The 20,861-nt window shown below is 40.9% G+C and overlaps 1 protein-coding gene across 3 annotated transcripts in view; it reads right to left on the reverse strand.

Moving 5' to 3' along the window:
• LOC100708740 (butyrophilin-like protein 2) overlaps positions 1–20,861 on the reverse strand; it is a 94,673-nt gene extending 73,812 nt beyond the window's left edge. Inside the window, exons 1-4 of one of the 3 annotated variants that reach the window (XM_019354293.2) lie at positions 20,722–20,861; positions 19,151–19,206; positions 18,684–19,043; positions 16,879–18,065 (exon numbers count right to left, since the gene is read on the reverse strand). In XM_019354293.2, coding sequence (XP_019209838.1) covers positions 17,872–18,065; positions 18,684–19,043; positions 19,151–19,206; positions 20,722–20,756 — 645 coding nt within the window. In that variant the 5' untranslated portion in view covers positions 20,757–20,861 and the 3' untranslated portion in view covers positions 16,879–17,871. Of the gene's footprint in view, positions 1–16,878; positions 18,066–18,683; positions 19,044–19,150; positions 19,207–20,721 lie in introns of those variants that run through there. The other 2 variants (XM_019354294.2, XM_025902184.1) reach the window with 2 other exon arrangements.

Below are 20,861 nucleotides of genomic sequence, written 5' to 3' on the forward strand. Positions count from 1 at the left end.
AAAAAACCTGTTGTCAGTTATGTCCCCACAGTGCTGCGTGGTAGACTGCTAAAACAGCTGCCGGCGCATATGTTCTTAAGCTTCCTGTTTTTCTGGTTCTTTTTGTCACACTCATGGCAGTCAAGACTCTTTGCCATCTCATCACTCTGGCAGTGCATATCCTGTTTACTTTGAAGTGAACACAACATGGTTTCAGAGCTGAAGCTAACTGGAGAGCTAAGCAGCTATCAGAGGTCAATGATATGGACAAATCTGGGGAACAGAATCCGCAATGCGGTTTGATGTGAGTCATGGACAAGGCGCTGCACTCACACTTCCTGGACTATGGTGTGACCAATTTTTTGAGTGGACAGAGACATTAATCTGAGAGGCAAGAAGAAAGGTGGAGGAATTCTACAGTTTCTCAGTATAAAGGGCTTTAATAATTTGGCTGTTATAACACAATAATTTCCCTGCTTTCGGGTTAAATAAAGCATATTTTATCTCACCTTATTTTTTATTCAGTGAATAAACTCAAAAACAGGAAGCAGCATTAGCTGTTAATAATTATTACAGTTTAAAAACCAAGTGCAGTCAAAAGGAAGCGTGTGAGCTTTGGAAAACCTTTCCCAAGTGGGACTTCACTGTATAAGAGTATCATATGGCCACACTGATGCATAAGCAGCAAATGAATCGTAGTATCTCCTACTATTAAGTAAACATAACAAGATTGTGATATTTTTCCTTAGTTTACAACATTAGTGGCTAATTTCTAAAGAAGTAAAGCACCTCTTATTGTTATATTGTTGCACCAAGTAAAATAAAGTACATTTTTTACAGAGAGCATTGACTTGCTCTTGCTCTAGTGTACAGACTGTGCACCAAAAACACACAGTATGGTTCTTAAATGGGTCTTAAAGGGGGCATGAAAGCTACACAGGCTAATTTACACCATTGAGCCATGCTCTAAATAACTGACACAGATATAACTCTGTCTATGAAGCTAGATTTAAGAAATAAGTGCTTGAAGTTCAAGTTTTAAAAACAAGTTTAGCGCCATCTTGTGCCAGTACAGAACGAGACATCACCAGTTTGGCTAGTTGCAGTTAATAGACTTATATTAGTTTATGTTAGCTAACTAGTAACAGGACCAATAATTCAGGGAAAAATAAGGACGCTAAAACTAAAAATCAGTCTGAGGGGGTCACCTGTGTGCTGTCCCTGGCTGTAACAATGAGTTTTATGTTAAAAGTAAGTGGTTCCTTATTGTTTAGCTCTAGCTGCAGTGAAACGGGAAAATCCACCTGTTAGTCGTAATTTTCGGGTTTGTAAAGCATTTTATAAATGAGGACTGTGTGGAGCACAGCCTGTTTGAGTCACCAGACTAACAAGCTGGAATCCGACACGCCAGATTTTCCTCGAAATGCCGGATGCACCGAGCTATGCAATCAGGTGGCAAAGCAGAGGTTTGCAGAATGCAATCAGTGCTGTTTTATGCAATAAAATATTCTCTTTTTTCTCAACACAACCAAACAGTTAACATCACTACAGGTTACAACACGTATGTCACATAACAAACGTAACTATGTTTCTTAGCCCGTTTTATTCCAGCAGGTGTCACTGTTTCACTTCAAAACATTTCCAAACCTCATTCTCTCTTTGTCACATCGGCAGGATCTGTTCATGTGTTCCAGACAGTCTGACCTTATTTAAATAGCAAATGGACACATGATCTCTGAAATTTCATTTTTATTTTATTTTTTAATTATATTTTTTAATGGAATGAGTTTAGTTTATTGAGTAGATTAAACTCTACAAGAAAATTTCAGTTTTAATCCAAAATTTAGATAAACCAATTACGGAAATAAATATATTAGACCTGGAAAACACCACTTCACAGAGATTATTCAGTGTTTGTCTAGTTTCAGTCACAACTGCATCACACCTTAAGACTGGAAGTTAAAAAGGCTCCGTGCTGGTAAAACATAATAAACATTTTATTAAACCATTAATATACATTTACATCTGTTTGTGAAACCAATCTTTAGGTCCATACATTATTAGGGTTAAAAAAACAAAAACAAAAGATTATTCTCTGCACACACCTTCATGAACACACCTGCAGTCATTGGTAGAAGGACTTATGTGTTAGCATCTTACAGAATTCACCTTTAAAACACCAAAAGAGCAGAAACATGTTCAGTGCTGCGACCACAGATTTCACATGAACTCTAAAAATATCAGAAAGATATCCTTATCAACTTGGAATGTAAATAATGTAAAGACATTTTTTTTTTCTGGAAACAACATTAGATGCAGGAATGAGAAAAAAATATAGAAAATATAAATGAAGTTCTAAAATGTAACTATGGATTTCTACAAGCTGTTGTCAAATTGATGTTTAGACAACAGCTTAAGATGACCTAGATCAACTACTGGTTTCCTTAAATTCAATTCAATTCAATTCAATTTTATTTATATAGCGCCAAATCACAACAAAAGTCGCCTCAAGGCGCTTTATATTGTACAGTAGATAGCACAATAATAAATACAGAGAAAAACCCAACAATCATATGACCCCCTATGAGCAAGCACTTTGGCGACAGTGGGAAGGAAAAACTCCCTTTTAACAGGAAGAAACCTCCGGCAGAACCAGGCTCAGGGAGGGGCGGCCATCTGCTGCGACCGGTTGGGGTGAAAGAAGAAAAACAGGATAAAGACATGCTGTGGAAGAGAGACAGAGATTAATAACAGATATGATTCGATGCAGAGAGGTCTATTAACACATAGTGAGTGAGAAAGGTGACTGGAAGGGAAAAACTCAATGCATCATGGGAATCCACGGCAGCCTACGTCTATTGCAGCATAACTAAGGGAGGATTCAGGGTCACCTGGTCCAGCCCTAACTATATGCTTTAGCAAAAGGAAAGTTTTAAGCCTAATCTTAAAAGTAGAGATAGTGTCTCTCTCCCGAATCCAAACTGGAAGCTGGTTCCACAGAAGAGGGGCCTGAAAACTGAAGGCTCTGCCTCCCATTCTACTTTTAAATACTCTAGGAACAACAAGTAAGCCTGCAGAGCAAGAGCGAAGTGCTCTAATAGGGTGATATGGTACTACAAGGTCATTAAGATAAGATGGGGCCTGATTATTTAAGACCTTGTATGTGAGGAGCAGGATTTTGAATTCAATTCTGGATTTAACAGGAAGCCAATGAAGGGAAGCCAAAACAGGAGAAATATGCTCTCTCTTTCTAGTCCCTGTCAGTACCCTTGCTGCAGCATTTTGGATCAGCTGAAGGCTTTTCAGTGAGTTTTTAGGACATCCTGATAATAAAGAATTACAGTAGTCCAGCCTGGAAGTAATAAATGCATGAACTAGTTTTTCAGCGTCACTCTGAGACAGGATATTTCTAATTTTAGAGATGTTGCGCAAATGGAAGAAAGCAGTCTTACATATTTGTTTAATATGTGCGTTGAAGGACATGTCCTGGTCAAAAATGACTCCAAGGTTCCTCACAGCATTACTGGAGGCCAAGGTAATGCCATCCAGAGTAAGAATCTGCTTAGATACCATATTTCTAAGATTTTCAGGGCCGAGTACAATAACCTCAGTTTTATCTGAATTAAGAAGCAGAAAGTTAGCGGCCATCCAGGTCTTTATGTCTTTAAGACATTCCTGCAGTTTAACTAATTGGTGTGTGTTACCTGGCTTCATGGATAGATAGAGCTGCGTGTCATCTGCATAGCAGTGAAAATGTATGCTATGTCTTCTAATGATGCTGCCTAAGGGAAGCATGTATAATGTAAACAGAATTGGTCCTAGCACTGAACCCTGTGGAACACCATAATTGACCTTAGTGTCTGAAGAGGACTCTCCATTTACTTGAACAAATTGGAGTCTATTAGATAGATATGATACAAACCACTGCAGTGCAGTACCTGTAATACCTACAGCATGTTCTAATCGCTCTAATAGGATATTATGGTCAACAGTATCGAACGCACCACTGAGGTCTAGCAGGACAAGCACAGAGATGAGTCCACTGTCAGAGGCCATAAGAAGATCATTTGTAACCTTCACTAAAGCTGTTTCTGTGCTGTGATGAGCTCTGAAACCTGACTGAAACTCTTCAAATAAGCCATTCCTCTGCAGATGATCTGTTAGCTGTTTGACAACTACTCTTTCAAGGATTTTTGATATGAAAGGAAGGTTGGAGATTGGCCTATAATTAGCTAAGACAGCTGGGTCTAGAGATGGCTTTTTAAGTAAAGGTTTAACTACAGCCACCTCTAGGCCCGTGGTACATAGCCGATTATTAGAGATAGGTTGATCATATTTAAGATCGAAGAATTAATTAATGGCAGGACTTCTTTGAGCAGTTTTGTAGGAATGGGGTCTAAAAGACACGTTGATGGTTTGGAGGAATTAATTATTGAAGTTAACTCAGAAAGATCAACTGGAGAAAAAGAGTCTAACTTAACATCGATGGTACTAAAAGTAGCTGTAGATAATATTACATCTGTGGGATGATTATTGGTAATTTTTTCTCTAATGATAAAAATTTTATTTGTGAAGAAGTTCATGAAGTCATTACTAGTTAACGTTAAAGGGATTGTTGGCTCAGTAGAGCTCTGACTTTTTGTCAGCCTGGCTACAGTGCTGAAGAGAAACCTGGGGTTGTTCTTATTTTCTTCAATCAGTGACGAATAGTAAGATGTTCTGGCTTTGCAGAGGGCTTTCTTATAAAGCAGCAAACTATTTCTCCAGGCTAAATGATGATCCTCTAAATTTGTGACACGCCATTTCCTCTCCAGCTTACGAGTTATCTGCTTTAGGCTACATGTTTGAGAATTATACCACGGAGTCAGGTACTTCGGATTTGAGGCCTTAGTTTTCACAGGAGCTACAGTATCCAGAGTCGTACGTAGTGAGGAGGTAAAATTATTAACAAGATAATCGACCTCTGTTGGAGTAGCGTTCAGATAGCTGCTCTGCTCTATGTTGGTACAGGGCATTGAAGATGATAACAGTGGGTGGATTATATTCTTAAACTTAGTTACAGCACTTTCAGAAAGACATCTACTGTGATAAAGTCTACTCTCCGCTGCTGTGTAATCAATTATTGTAAATGTAAATGTTATCAGGAAATGATCAGACAGCAGAGGGTTTTCAGGAAACACTGTTAAATGTTCAGTTTCTATGCCATATGTTAAAACAAGATCTAGAGTGTGATTAAAGTGGTGGGTGGGTTCTTTTACATTTTGAGAGAAGCCAATTGAGTCTAATAACAGATTAAATGCGATGTTGAGGCTGTCATTTTTAGCATCTACATGGATGTTAAAATCACCCACAATAATTATTTTACCTGAGCTGAGCACTAAATCAGATAAAAAGTCTGAGAAATCAGAGAGAAACTCTGTGTAAGGCCCAGGTGGACAATAGATAATAACAAGTAAGACTGGTTTCTGAGTTTTACAGCTGGGGTGGACGAGGCTAAGCATCAGGCTTTCAAATGAAGTAAAAGTCTGTCTTGGTCTTTCATTAATTAATAGACTGGTGTGAAAAATTGCTGCCACACCGCCCCTCGGCCTGTGCTTCGGGATTTCTGGTAGTTAGAATGACTCGGGGGTGTTGATTCATTTAAACTAACATACTCATCCTGCTGCAACCAGGTTTCTGTAAGGCAGAGTAAATCGATTTGTTGATCAATTATTAAGTCATGTACTAACAGAGACTTGGAGGAGAGAGACCTAATATTTAATAATCCACATTTCACTGTTTTACTCTTTGGTTCAGATGTGGATACTGTATTGTTCTTTCTTTGTGATTTTTTATGTTTAAGTTGTTTATTGCTGGTTTTTAGTTTGTTTTTTGTCTTTTTGGGAGCTGACACAGTCTCAATGGAGATGGGTTTTTGGGGGGGTAGCAGGAGGAGAGAAGCTGCAGAGAGGCGTGTAAGACTGCAACTCTGCTTCCTGGTCCCAACTCTGGATAGTCATATTTTGGGGGGTTTAATAAATTGGTCCATATTTCTAGAAATGAGAGCTGCTCCATCCAAAGTGGGATGGATGCCGTCTCTCCTAACAAGACCAGGTTTCCTCCAGAAGGTTTGCCAATTATCTATGAAGCCCACATCGTTTCTGGGACACCACTCAGACAGCCAGCAATTTAAGGAGAACATGCGGCTAAACATGTCACTCCTGGTCTTAAATTTCTCTGTCAATTGAATATTGATGAACATGTGTTACTGATCCTCTTTGCTCCTCATGGAAACTAACGCCACCGACGTAGAGTCGGATAGAGACCCCGGGAAACCACCACCGTTGTCTGGTGGGACTACTGTGGACACAGGCCGAGACTTAGCAGACAACGCTGGACTGGTCTCATGTGCAGGAGTGCCAACGGGACCACCTGCACTGTTGCAGCTATCCAACCATGAGGCTAGATGATGTGAATGCAGCACTACAGACAATACCTACCGGGATTAACAAGCTGATCTAGACTACGGCAGCAGTGATCAGTGAGATGCTTGGCTACAAGTTGAACAGCCATAGAGAGAAATACCCTCCATGGAGAAGGAGACTAGAGGCTAAGGTCAAGGTAGCACAGAGGGAGGATAGCCAACTATCGGCGCTGCAGAAAAGTGCGACAAAGAAGGTGCCTAAGAAGTACAGCAAGCTGTCCATACCTGAGGCCTTGGATACTGCCAAGCAAAGACTCACTGTTGGAGTTATTTGGTTAAATGTTGTCATTGTTGTGCTTCAATTTGTAAACCTTGTCTTAAAAAGCATGTTTAGATATTCTTTTGTTCTCCTCCCCAGCTTGTTGAATGGTGGGGAGGCTGTAATGTTTAACCACAGGCACATTCCATGTGAGATTCTGGTATCCTTATCTTGTGAAGGATGTTCACTCCCAGCCATTTAGGGGCTCGCCTATGCTTGCATATGATGAACCATTCAAGTGAAGCCGTATGTGGGGAGATAACCTTTGGATAACTAGGAAATGTGGTTAAACAGTTGTAAGCATATATTGTGTGCCAGGAAGTCATGTATACAGAGACACATACACATTCATTTACATGCCCACGCATGCATGCACATACACACAGTGCCTTAGTTTTTATGGTACATCACAGGGGTTTTATGGTGGGGGGTTGTGTAACTAGGTTGAATAAAAGACTGTGAGAGGAGACTGAAGTTTGGAGTTGTTGGCTACAGTTGTGCTTGTATTAGCTCTCTGAGCAAAGTCTCCCCTTGAAAGTAAAACGTACGAGTGGCTCTTGTGTTCTGTATGAAGTCTCTCGTGGTCTAATTCCAGAAGGGTCGCATGTGTACTCTCAATGGCAGGGGAACAATATGAGAACAGCACCACTTAGAGATGGAGATGGAACAATACTGGAAGAGCAGATGGGAGAAGGATGCAACCCACAACAGCAATGCTCAGTGACCACAGCAACCTCCCTGAACAGGGTCCAGTAACCCTCACAGTGGCAGACATCCAGGAAGGGATCTCTAGTATGAAGAGTTGGACAGCACCAGGCCCTGACATGATTTGCTTGTACTGGCTGAAGAAGCTGACTGCACTCCATGAGCGTCTGGCAGCACAAATGAACCAGCTGCTAGTTGACGAGAGACACCCGGAATGGCTAACCGAAGGCCGGATGGTCCTGGTCCTCAAGGACCCCCAGAAGGGACCGGTCCCATCCAACTACTGACCAATAACCTGCCTCAGTACTACATGGAAGCTCCTGTCAGACATCATAGCAGCAAAGATGAACAGGCACATAGGTCAATACATGAGCTGGGCACAGAAAGGGATTGGCAAGAGTACCAGAGGCTCAAAACACCAGCTACTGGTAGACCAAGCAGTCAGCCGAGACTGCAAGACCAGACTGACCAACCTGTGCACTGCTTGGATTGATTACAAGAAGGCCTATGACTCAATGCCCCACGCCCGGGTCCTGGAATGCCTAGACCTATACAAGATCAACAGGACCCTAAGAGCCTTCATCAGGAACTCAATGGGCATGTGGCGGACAACACTAGAGGCCAACTTTAAGTCCATAGCACAAGTCACCATCAAGTGCGGGATCTACCAAGGAGATGCTCTGTCCCCACTGCTGTTCTGCATAGGCCTGAATTCCCTCAGTGAGATCGTTGACAAGACAAACTACGGGTACCAACTACGGAATGGAGCAGTTGTCAGCCACCTCCTGTACATGGACGACATCAAGCTGTATGTCAAGAGTGAACGAGACATCGATTCATTGATCCACACCACCAGGATATGCAGCAATGACATTGGGATGACGTTTGGACTGGAGAAATATAGTCGAATGATAACAAAGAGAGGGAAGGTAGTCAGAACTGAGGGGATTGAAGTACCAGAAGGCAACATAGCAGACATAGAGGACAGTTACAAGTATCTGGGGACCCCACAGATAAATGGGAACCATGAAGAGGCAGCTTGGAAAGCTGCAACCACCAAGTACCTGCAGAGGGTCAGGCAAGTCCTGAGGAGTCAGCTGAATGGTAAGAACAAGATCCAGGTTGTCAACACCTACGCCCTACCCGTGATCAGGTATCCTGCTGAGATAATAAGCTGGCCTAAGGAGGAGATAGAAGCCACTGACATCAAGACAAGGAAGGTCCTTACCATACCAAGTTCAGCACCCTGAGGCTGTACGCTAAGCAGAAGGAAGGAGGCCGGAGACTGGTGAGTGTCAGCACCACGGTCCAGGATGAGACAATGAACATGAGCGTGCTCAGTGAATGCTGCAGGCAGCAGAAACCCAAGAAAGAGAAAGAAATGGAGGAACCATCATGGAAGGACAGGCCCCTACACGGCATGTACCACCGACAGATAGCGGAGGTGGCTGACATCCACAAATCCTACCAGTGGCTGGACAAACCTGGACTGAAAGACAGCACAGAGGCACTAATCATGGCAGCACAGGTGTGGGGGGTAATAGAAACATTCTCCTGTTTAGTAGAAAAGATTTTGATATTTTATGGAGCAACAGATGAGTGTGGTTAAGTTAGTTTTTAGGAAAAAGAAAGAAAACAAAACAGTCTCTTTTTTCTCTTAATATAGCATTACCTTTGACAGAAAATCTTTTCTGATGCTCTGAATTCTTTAAAATGTGAAATATTTTCAGAGCAAATCAAAGTGCAGGTTTTTCTTCTGGTTGCATATCACCATCTCTCTTTCCTCTCTCTCTGCTTTGCTGGTTCATTGTAAATATCAGATGGGAAAGTCACATCAACACTCAAACAGTTTGCTCAACAGGAGTTTCTACTTTTTTTTCTTTTACCCAGTGGCACTTTTGAACATCTGGGGTAATGCTAAATCAGACTGATAGGTTTGTAGCTTGAACCTATTCGCTGGAACGTTGAAGGCAATGTAATCACACAACAAGCAAGACACGAGTAGGCAACATTCTTTATGTTTCACGTGCACGGGAGAGAACTGGACAGGCGCCGTTCCTTCGCTTGACCCCAGTTGCTCTCGTCCGTTCCCCCGTAACACTGCTCTTTTATTGTGGTTACATGAATATGCATAGGTTCATTAACATATGACATAGGTATACATGTGAACAAAGAATACCTTGTGTGTGGGGGTCAAACTGTGACCCCAGGAAGACTCCCCAGAGCCGTCCATCTAAACAAAAGGCACTTAGACTAAAACAGACATAGATACGTTTATCCTACCATAAAACAATAAGACAAGGTACGACCTCTCCCATGCTCCTAAAATGTGGGTGTGAAAGTCAGAGAGCTCTGGAATGCACACAAAGCTTGCAGACTATTAAGGATCAAACCTCTACCAATCTACACCTAATTATAAAACTCTAAGAATATATAAGTAGATATTTCTAAGCATAAATGACAATCACAATACAAATCTAACATTTCCCCCCTTTTGGCAATTATGCTAAAAAAGTCCCCAGTTATGATCACGTCATGTCTGACAGTGTCAATGCAAACATTTTTATACTCAGCATATGTAAACGTACACAGTTTGACAAATATATTAGCAGTTATCCAAGTTCTCATTAATCTCATTCAATGGTAACCTGCATCCTACAAGCAAACAAATGAATTGTTAATGGTCATAAGAGAAATTAACATTTTCAAAAACACTCCAGCTTTGTGGTGCTCCTCTGCAAGACATGTAAATCACACGTCTCTCTGCAGAGTGGTTTAAGTTCTGCAGGACGTCATAAATGTCTCTTCCAGTTGTTTCCATCACTGTTCATAGGACCAGAGTCCAAATGTATGTAGAATAGACATTCAAACATACCAGTTGAGTTTGTTGTTTGTCAACATGGGTCTCAGCTATCTTGAAAGCTGCAGACGTCTTCAGCACTCTAGTTTTATGGCCTCTGCCAACCCCCATCACCTCACTTCAGGCCTCTGTCCTGTGGGGGATATTTATGACTCCTCCATTGTCCATCCTCTGCAGAAAACCCCTCTGTGGAAAGGGTGTTGGATCCAGTTATCTTACTGCTGTTATGATCCCAGCAGTTTTCAGTGTGCCATCGTATGCACAGTATAGTGACACAGCATTAGGTGATGTTCATAGGAAACTGCTGTCATCACCACCATCGCTTCTGGCTCCTGTGCTTTTCACAGAATCGTGATGTCATCCTTGGACTCCGCCTGCGCTGTCGATGGAGCTTGGCACGCTCCCCTCATCCTTCAGGTGCCCGTCTGTCGTCCACAATCTCCTCTGTTGGCCTCTGGAAAGCCCCCTTGGCACAGCTCTCATTCCAACGCAGCTTCATGATCCTTGCTGCGGCTGTGGAATCTGATCTCCCAATGGGCCCCAAACAGCTCGACCTTTGACCGCAACCACTGCCTGGACTGTCAGCTCTGCCTGGAATAGTTCTTGCTTCTCACTGGGCCTCAGAAGATTTCTCAGGAGATTCCTTTCAGCAATACTCTGACTGCTGCACCTGTATTTCCTTGCTAGGAGGAAAAACTTCTATTTGGAGAGCATGTCAATCATCATCAAACCACATTCTTTAGTTCAGTGAGCTTCACTTATGGACCATCAAAGTCTCATCTGAACATGGATGCACCACTTTGCATAGGTTTAATACCCGTTGACTAACTGTTAATCACACAAATCACTGCAACAATCTTAAAAAACATAGTTTAGAAAACATAGAAAACATAGTTTCATGTAATTCATGTAATTCTGGACCCCTCCTCTTGACACATGGACACTCCCATGAGTCAACTCATCAAACCTAGATTCCTGTCTGAAAGAAAAAGGTTAGCTAGATCATGTCCCAGGCAACATCAGGGCATCTCCTCTGGAGCAGCTCCGTAACCCTGCAATAAAAGACGTTAGTGTGTTTTGCACAGTAAGTTTGCTTCACATCTGGCTCCGCCTGGAGCCATCATACACACCATCATGGCCTGGCAAACAAGATCTGGAAGTAAAATCAACCTTCACACTTATAAACAATTGTATCATAAGAGTAATAAAGCATTCAGCATCAACAGGACAAGTATCATGTGCAGGTTCTCTCAAATCAGTAAACTACAATCATTGCCATAATCTGCCTCAGACATGGATCATCCCATGTACTCCGTTAACATTAATGTAATCGGTGACTTCCCTTAAGCAAAGTCACTCCATGTATTTAACACTAGGAGCTCAGTAGTGGCCAGCTAATGAGCCCCATATTAAACTATTCCATAAACACTGCATCTCTTAGTTGCTTTCTCATGTTACTTGTCCATCTCTGCTGAATCCTCTACATGCACTCTTAGAAAAACAAACATTAGCAACACACATGGACAATCCTGGTGATCAGGCACAAGTTGACAGGGTCCAGAGGTGCTATAAAAAGACCATAAAGACCATAGCTGTGGACAGAAGTGGCACTAGTTTCAACACAGGGAATGTTTTACATGTTATTCACATCGTCAAAGTAACCTTCACATTTCTCCAACAACACAGTGTAACAGCATCACCAACTCATAACCTGTAAACACAGTTTTCTTCACACGTAAACCCAGAAATCCTGTAGTGGAAAACATCAACCAGCTATCCTGGTATAAATCACATGATCAAATCACATGAAAACTGTAATGCTGTAGAAAAGTTAGCGCTGCGCAGGTGTATACACACTTTCTCACAGTCACCTCTGTGTGCAACACAAGGTAGTGAATAACACCCCTGGTAGATGCACAGACACAGAAAGTGGCATTTAAAAGGTTAAATCGTCACGCAACCTCGAATGTTGCTGTCATCTTTCTGCTCCTGTAAAAAGAAACACACATAGATTCATCTGCACCTTTGTCAGGTGGGGGTTAACTTCACACAGTCGTCAGTCAGTCTGTCAGCTTCTGTCCGCTTTTACCAGTCAGTCAGTTTTATTTTCTCTCACTCATTCATTCATGCATTCATTCATTCTTTCTTTGCTGATAGTGGGAATTACCGTCGCATTTTCATTTCCACTTCTCAGCAAAATGACGTCATTTCAAAAAGAAAAGAAGAACTTTATATTGGATTATCTCGCCTAATCCTTTTTTGGGTAGGGACCTATTTTCTAATTGTCCCATATAAGTGACTTTCTCCAGAGCCCATTGTAATCTTTTGGAGAAACTCACTTGCAACAATTTTCTCGACGACGTGTCGTATAGCGCTTCTGTTCTAATCGTGCAGATCTGCTCAAATAGAGATCATCAAACAAAACTTTCAGTGCACTGTGAAAGTATCAAAATAAAAAGGCCTCGTTAAGTCATGACACATGCTCCTCATCTCAGGAGGGTAAATCATACCATTAGCATGGTTCATCATACCATCATACTAATTGGCAGGCTCAACTTCACAACAAAAGAAAAATCATCAGCTAGATAACCTCCAACCCAACCATTAGCCGCACAACACACAACATAACCCTAATGTGTTATTAGATATAAGTTTCATCTGTACTTTTTACTCATTTAGGCCACAGATTTTATTTAGTTTTCCTTTTTCCCCGTCATCATAAAGCATGTGACATGTTGTCATGCATTTCACAAAAGACATTTGTTCTTACGTATTCAGAGTTGTGTATCTGGGTGCAGGATTCACTCGCACATCACAACAGGAAACTCAGTGTTTTAGAGTCTCCACTCTAACAAACTCCAACACATCCCATTCACTCGTACTAGAATTCAATCACCTTTCATTAATCTAAGAACTATCAACTAATTTGCATATCAGCTATTAACCCACTAAGATGACAGGACAACAGAAATGCATGTTCAAAATATTATCACAAAAATAGAATTTCCCTCATACAGTAAATTACTTGTGCTGCATCAATCAGGCAGAAAGCATCTCCCAATTTACTATATTAACAACTAAATTTATTGTCTGATCACTGGTTGGTCAAACCAGAATCTTTTTTTCCCACAAAAGTTAAACTGTTGTCCTGCAACATAGAGAGTTAACTGTCAGCATTGGATAAATTCAGCATTTGATAACAAGCATCTGCTAAATTTACACTATTTTAACACTGATGAGAGATAACAAGCTGATTTTCATTGCATGTGTGTTTGTGTTATTAGGCAGGTTTAATCAATGTCTGTGGAGTTGCATCTCCAGCAGGGCATGTTCTTAAAGCTGCCTTTCCTACACATTCCTCTGCTATTAATTGATCATTTTCAACTAATGTGCTATGAGTCCACTGATCTTTGCATCACACCAGGTGACTTGTACAAGATGATAAACAGACTCACATGCTCAAGATGGTGTCTAATCTTCATGGGCTCTCTTGTTTGTGTTAGTAGGGTTAATGCATGTTCTGCTTGTGTGTGTGATTTTGTATATGTATCTTTTTGCAGTGGTTCAGATTCCTTCACAATTTTCCACTTAAGCAGTCAGTTTTCTTTTCCCCAGGTTTGCTAACCCAAATTTTGATTTCCCACATTAAACACCAGCATTCCTCTGTGTCCTTACCTACTCTCACTCTGTTGTCCTCTCCCACTTGAACAGTCCAACAGCCGGCAGTTCTTCTTCAGCTTTGTCCTGTGTTCCACTGTCTCTTCTTGCCATCTTGCTCCGAAAGTGGCAAATGTCAAACTCCAACAGTCTCCTCAGTTTTCCAAAAACGTCCTTTTCACAAGCACAGTGACTTTGCAGCTTGTTGGAAACAGTGTCATTCATCCAGTCAGGATGATGGTTTACTTTTCTTCTCTGATGCCGTTTGTCCACACTGCTGCTGCTTGCTGGGACTCTTTGCTCAGGACTTTGCTGCTGTCTCTTATCTGCCATGTTATTGCTCTTTGGAACTGCATTCCTTGTCTTCAGGGAGGAGTGAGAGCTCACTTGCGAGGTTGAGGGACACATGGTGCTGTAAATAAGTTAGCCAGAAATTGCAGAAATTGGCCTGAATGTTTCCAATGATGTCAAACTATAACTTTATTCCGACTGCTGCATATGGGAAACTGATCCAGGTCTACTTTTCATCTGAAAGTGACAAAACTAAGACATTTCCATTATTATCATCACTGCTTAACCAACACACATCTCTCCTTTCTTAAAAGCAGAAAATGAGATTGTAGTTGTTCTTGGCTGATAGACACAAAACCTTTTTCCTATTATTGTTTTCATCTACAATATAAACTTAGTCTCTTTTTTTACTCTTTTTTTTTTATAACTGGTGACCTGCAGAATCACCGTTCTCACAATTGGAGACAATTACGTTTACACAGCGCACACACTGTGACGTCAGACACATTCACACTCACTTTTTCATCTGCATAAATAAATCATATGGCTGATGATATGTGCCATGGTGATCCATAAGTATGATCACAAGTTTATTTAGTTAGTTTTCAACCCAACAAAACAAATAAACAGAAACATGATGCTGATGCTATGAACACTCTACACACATGGGTCAAGATCCAGGAGAACTGCTGCGCATCTGAAAGAAGAAGCTGAACTCACGGATACGCTACATACTCGAGTTATCATAGTTCTCTTCCCCTTTCTTTGATGAGTTCTCAGCCAGCTCCTGATCTGATAATGTGTAGCTTGCTCATCAGCTCAGAAGAGACAGCAACACAACCTCACACAGTGGTTGTGTGCTTTGCCCACAGTGGCAAAGACTTACACTTTCATATTCAACACAACAACAACACAAAATAGGCCTATTGTCCAGCACAGTCTGGACTCCGCGGAACTTCTCAACGCCCCACTGAGCGGCGGAGAATGTATTACAGGACCCCACAAAGCGGTCCGTATTTCGCCCCACTAAGACGGCGAACCAAAAAAGTTCGAACTGCGCAACTCTGCGACTTAATGCTTCTGTACAACAACTTCACTGAGCGGTTTTGTACATCGCCCCACTAAGCGGCCACGAACAACGCCCCACACAGCCGGCGAAGACGTACAGTTATAGAGATGTACTCTAAACGTACTCGGTGTTGCTTAGCGTGTAATATCAGCCTCGGATCCCGCCGATCGTCATTCGTCGGGGAGAGAAAACGGACAGCTAATCCACCGGCCCGATGACAAATTCTCACGTCTCGCTGACGTCAGGGTTCTCTCCTCGGTGAATGCCGACTCCAGGGATCCGGCTCGAAGGACCAATTAATGATAGGTTTGTAGCTTGAACCTATTCGCTGGAACGTTGAAGGCAATGTAATCACACAACAAGCAAGACACGAGTAGGCAACATTCTTTATGTTTCACGTGCACGGGAGAGAACTGGACAGGCGCCGTTCCTTCGCTTGACCCCAGTTGCTCTCGTCCGTTCCCCCGTAACACTGCTCTTTTATTGTGGTTACATGAATATGCATAGGTTCATTAACATATGACATAGGTATACATGTGAACAAAGAATACCTTGTGTGTGGGGGTCAAACTGTGACCCCAGGAAGACTCCCCAGAGCCGTCCATCTAAACAAAAGGCACTTAGACTAAAACAGACATAGATACGTTTATCCTACCATAAAACAATAAGACAAGGTACGACCTCTCCCATGCTCCTAAAATGTGGGTGTGAAAGTCAGAGAGCTCTGGAATGCACACAAAGCTTGCAGACTATTAAGGATCAAACCTCTACCAATCTACACCTAATTATAAAACTCTAAGAATATATAAGTAGATATTTCTAAGCATAAATGACAATCACAATACAAATCTAACACAGACATCATCAGATTTAATGAGGAGGTTGAAGACTGATTCTGGCGTGTGACCGTGACCATCTGTGGACGAGGTGCAAGTGGGATGGTGGTTCACTGGTGTGTACTGTAAACTCACAGCAAGAAGGTTCTTGTTCCACCTCCTGTTTGTAGTTTTGCTAGTCTTGATTGAAAAATACCAGCGTTATTTCATTTAAGGAGCTGTCCAGTGCACTGCCAAAAAAAATATAATTTAAGATAATATTATTGTATCTCTGAACCATGTACAGTTTTATGACTCAATAACACTTCTTTGACCTGAGCTAAAAAGTCAGATAAGAATGTGAAAGAACTACAAAATGAAGACAGACCGAAGAAGAAAGGAAAAAAGGGGAATGTTTTTTTGTTTTTTGTTTTTTTTTGTTTTTTAATGCTGGTGAGCTTATAGCGCCATCATCTGGCCAAGAGGAAGAATGTTAGTTCCATAACTTGAAGGGAAAAAAAAACATACACTACTCAAAAATTTGGACACACCTTTTCATTAATGTTGTTTCTTTAATTTCACGACTATTTACTTTGTAGATTCTCACTGACACATCAAAAGTATGAATGAAGACATATGGAATTATGTAGTAAACAAAAAACTGTGAAATAACTCAAAACATGTTTTATATTTCAGATTCTTTAAAATAGCCTCCCTTTGCTTTGATTACTACTTGGCACAGTCTTGGCATTCTCTCAGTGAGCTTCATGAGGTCGTCACCTGAATCGGTTTTCCAACAGTCTTGAAGGACTTCCCAGAGATGCTGAGCACTCATTGGTCCGTTTGCCTTCACTCTGCCGTCCATCTCATCCCAAACCATCTTGATTGGTGTCACGGGGTCCTCTCCTAAACTTCTCTCGAACAAATGCAGGCATAGTCAGGAAGCGTTCAGCGTGGATAGTTTATTCTGCTGGCCTCCTAGGTGCACAAAAGATTATTTACAAAGAAAATAAACAACTAACTTAATTCAAAACAAAACAAACATCTATATAGAAAACACAAGTGGTCAGTCTGCATGCTACCCTTACTGTAACATCTCACAGAATGCCCAGGTAGGCCCTGACAGCCTCCTTTTATACCCCATTGCCCCTCCCACTAGGCATACTAGTCATCCCTTTATTATTTCTTTTCCCAAACACTCTTTTTTCCTCAGCTTATTTCCAGCTGTATTCCTACAATACATATATATGTATATACAGACATTTATGGCCACTTCCAGGCAGCCTACAGTGTTTCACAATAACAAAATAAACACAACAAAAATAATGCAGTTCACGTGACCTTTTCAAGCGCGCGCGAACCCACTATTTGAACCCCGGAACACCATACCATCGGCTTCAATAACCACTCGCATAATCGGCGATCACGTAGAGTCTACGTGACCGACTTTATTAAAGGTAAGCAAAAAAAATATGTTGGCCACCCTCTGTGCCACTCAAAATATACCTCTCACCCCTTTTTTGTTTATCTGCCCGGTGTAAAAAGAATAAACAATAATAAACAAAATTTACATTAATATTACAGATGAAACTGGTTCACTAATTTCTGTGTTAAATCAGCTAACTCAAATCTCCTGGTGTTACATCAGCAATGTCATCTGGCGGTTACGAGTTTAGAGCAGAATAAACTTGTGTCTGAAGCTTTATGTTTTGTGATGAATCTTTCTGATAGATGTGTGGACTGTAGGTTCCTGTTAGTACTGATGGGTTGTTACTATAAGAAGCTCAGCATCTGTACTTCTGCTACAGAGTTCTGTGTCCTGGCTTTATTTCTGAAATAAATAAGTATTACAAACACAGCCAGCAGAGCTGCTGACACTCCCATTAAAATGTAGAAACCAATCATTCCCTCATTTTCTGCTGTTGAGTTTGTTGTTGGTCTCTGAGGTTGGAGCTGATCAGAAAATGCTGTAAATGACATGAAAATATTAACATTAAACATCAGAATTAAACTGATAACAGTTCATTTCACAGTGTTAGTTACAGATAATATAGCAATAATCTCATAATAATAACTTTAATGTAGAGAATAAAACAGCTCTTAGTTTGTAAACTCTACCAAATCTACTTCATGGACTATGTAAAAGAGAGAGGTAGCCACGATGACATGACATCATCTATTGTTTAGTGAAGGCCTGTTATGAAGCATTGATCTGAGTATTTTTACCGTCGCCATCCTGACTTTTTTCAGTTTTGGACATGAAGAGCGAGAGGCAAATCTGACTGAGAAACTGAAATGTATAATTCTCCTTTTGTAATTTCAAAAATATTATTTAGCTTGAGTTCAGCGGCAGATTTAGCCTGCTATGTTTAGACGAACAGGCAAACATTTTAGGAGATTAACTGGTGACACAAAGTTTGAGGTGAAAGCAGTTGACTGATAATCTGCAGGTTTCTGTTTCAGTCACCGTTCAGATGATGACATTTCTTTGACTGAGATGTTTTCATACATCATCCTAGACATACACATCATAAACAAATTGACTGTAAACCACTTAATAAAAAAGTTTAACTAAATCACCTTACCAGTGATGTTGAGTCGACATCTTCCAACACTGAAGCCATAATCAGTGTTGACCTCACACAGGTACAGACCCGAGTCATCAGTCCTGAGTCTGGACAGTTGAAGTCTGATTCGTCCTTCTCTGAGGGCGTCTTTGTCACTCTGGACTCGTCCTGAAAACTTTGCATCCTGAGACTCTGACACCTCAACACCTTCATGAACATGAAACAGGACTGAGAGTTTATCGCTGATGAAGTGTTCACAGAGGATGTTGAGAGTTTTGGAGGATCTGTCAGGTTTGGTGGTGAACGTCCACTCCAGTGTGATGTTGTGGTTCTCCTCTGCCTGATAGGAGGTCTGTGTCACATTGACTACAAATGATCCTGTCGAGGAGACAGAGAGGGAAAGAGAGGAGCAGACACACTGAGAACTGGAACAAATCTGTTGTTGAGCTTTATTTGGAGTTCATAAAGTGAAGCTGTAAACTAACCAGAGACACATGAGGTGAGGATGATGAGCAGCAGGATCCTGCAGATCATCTTCTCCCTGTGAGAGGAGACAGAGGTGAAGAGTCATCAACACATGAGGTCAAAGGTCAGTCAGTTCATGCTCCTAATTTTTACAGTGAAAGCTTTTCTTTGAATGTTGTTTGCCTTTTGTTTTCTGTCCCACACTGCTTCAACAAGGTTGAGATCCTCCGGAGAGGTCAATCCATGACTGATTGTGTGCATTTCTATTGAGCTGTACTGTTAATGCTTAAGAAGCGTCCAGTCTGATGTTTTCCACATTTTATTTCATACTCTGAAGGCATCTTCAAAGGTCAGTCAGTACAGCTAGAAGAAGGAACAATTTGATTTAAAGCTGAAACATTTTCGTTTTGTCAAAATTTGAAAAAATGTTTCTAAATGATAAAGAGAAGTATTAAAATAGGTGTAACCAGGGTTGAAGACAGAAAACCTTAAAGTGCAGGGATATATTCTCTCTTCTCACATGAGGTCAAAGGTCAAAAACATTCATAAAATAAGTATTTGATTGAGCATAGATAATTCTGGAAAGGATTTCCACTTGATTAAATTGCTTTATTTTAGCACTTGGCAATTCTTTTATTACAACTAAATATACTTGACTTGGACCAACTTAATTAGTTTCTGATGAATCAACTTATTTACTGCACTTGATTCCTACTTAATTCAATTAAGTTGAGCCAACACATGGAAATCGCATTAGTCCAAAAAAAAAAAAAACTTAATCCTAACAGAAAGCCATTTATTAATGTGTGAATCATTGTGGGGTGGGCTACACCCTGGACAGGTCACCAGTCTATCGCAGTGCTAACACAGAGAGACAGACAACGATTTGAACTCAGATTCACACTCATGGGTAATTTAGAATGACTCATTAATCTAACCCCACTACTTGCATGTTTTTGAACTTTGCGAGGAAGCCAGAGTACCTGGAGATTGGGGGAGAACATGCAAACTCAACACAAAAATGGCCCGCTGATGGTGGATGTCAACTCAGGACCTTGCTTTCAGGCAACAGTGCTAACCACTAAGCCACCAAGCTGTCAAGCCATATTTTTTTTTTAAGTAGGAAAGCAATGATTAAAAGGGTTGATACAGAATTTAATTTATTTTTGTCCTTGACAGGTTAAACCACAATCAATAGGAATAGCATACACACACCATGTGTATGCGTTTCTGCCTCTTTTAACCCCAGTGATTTTCCGGTTTTTCAAATCTCGTGTGAGCTTCTTCAGGCAACTAACCACTCTTGATAGAGTGCATCGTCTCAACGAAAATAAATTAAGTTGTTGAATTATACCATACCAATCCTACTTGATTTAATTACGTTCACCATAGAAACATGAAGCTGTTTAGTTCAAATCACAAGTTAAACTGTTGTAAATGTAACAATCACCCAATGTAATTTTTTTTCAGTGCAAAACATCTGATCCTGTTCATGATCCTAATTATTATACTTATAGACCAAATCTACATGACAGTAACCTGTTTAAAAAAAATTATAGAAATAATAGGAATAAATGAAAAAAACACTCACAGGAAAGATGAAGATTCCATAGCGAAAGAGTCCATCTGTCAAGGTGTGATCAGCTTCTCATCTCTGCTGTGAGTTCTCACTTTCTTCTCTTACTAAAACTGACTATTACCCCTTCACGTTCACATTCAATCAAATATGAA

Source organism: Oreochromis niloticus, linkage group LG3 (genome assembly GCF_001858045.2).
Source record: "Oreochromis niloticus isolate F11D_XX linkage group LG3, O_niloticus_UMD_NMBU, whole genome shotgun sequence".
Classification (NCBI taxonomy): Eukaryota; Metazoa; Chordata; class Actinopteri; order Cichliformes; family Cichlidae; genus Oreochromis; species Oreochromis niloticus.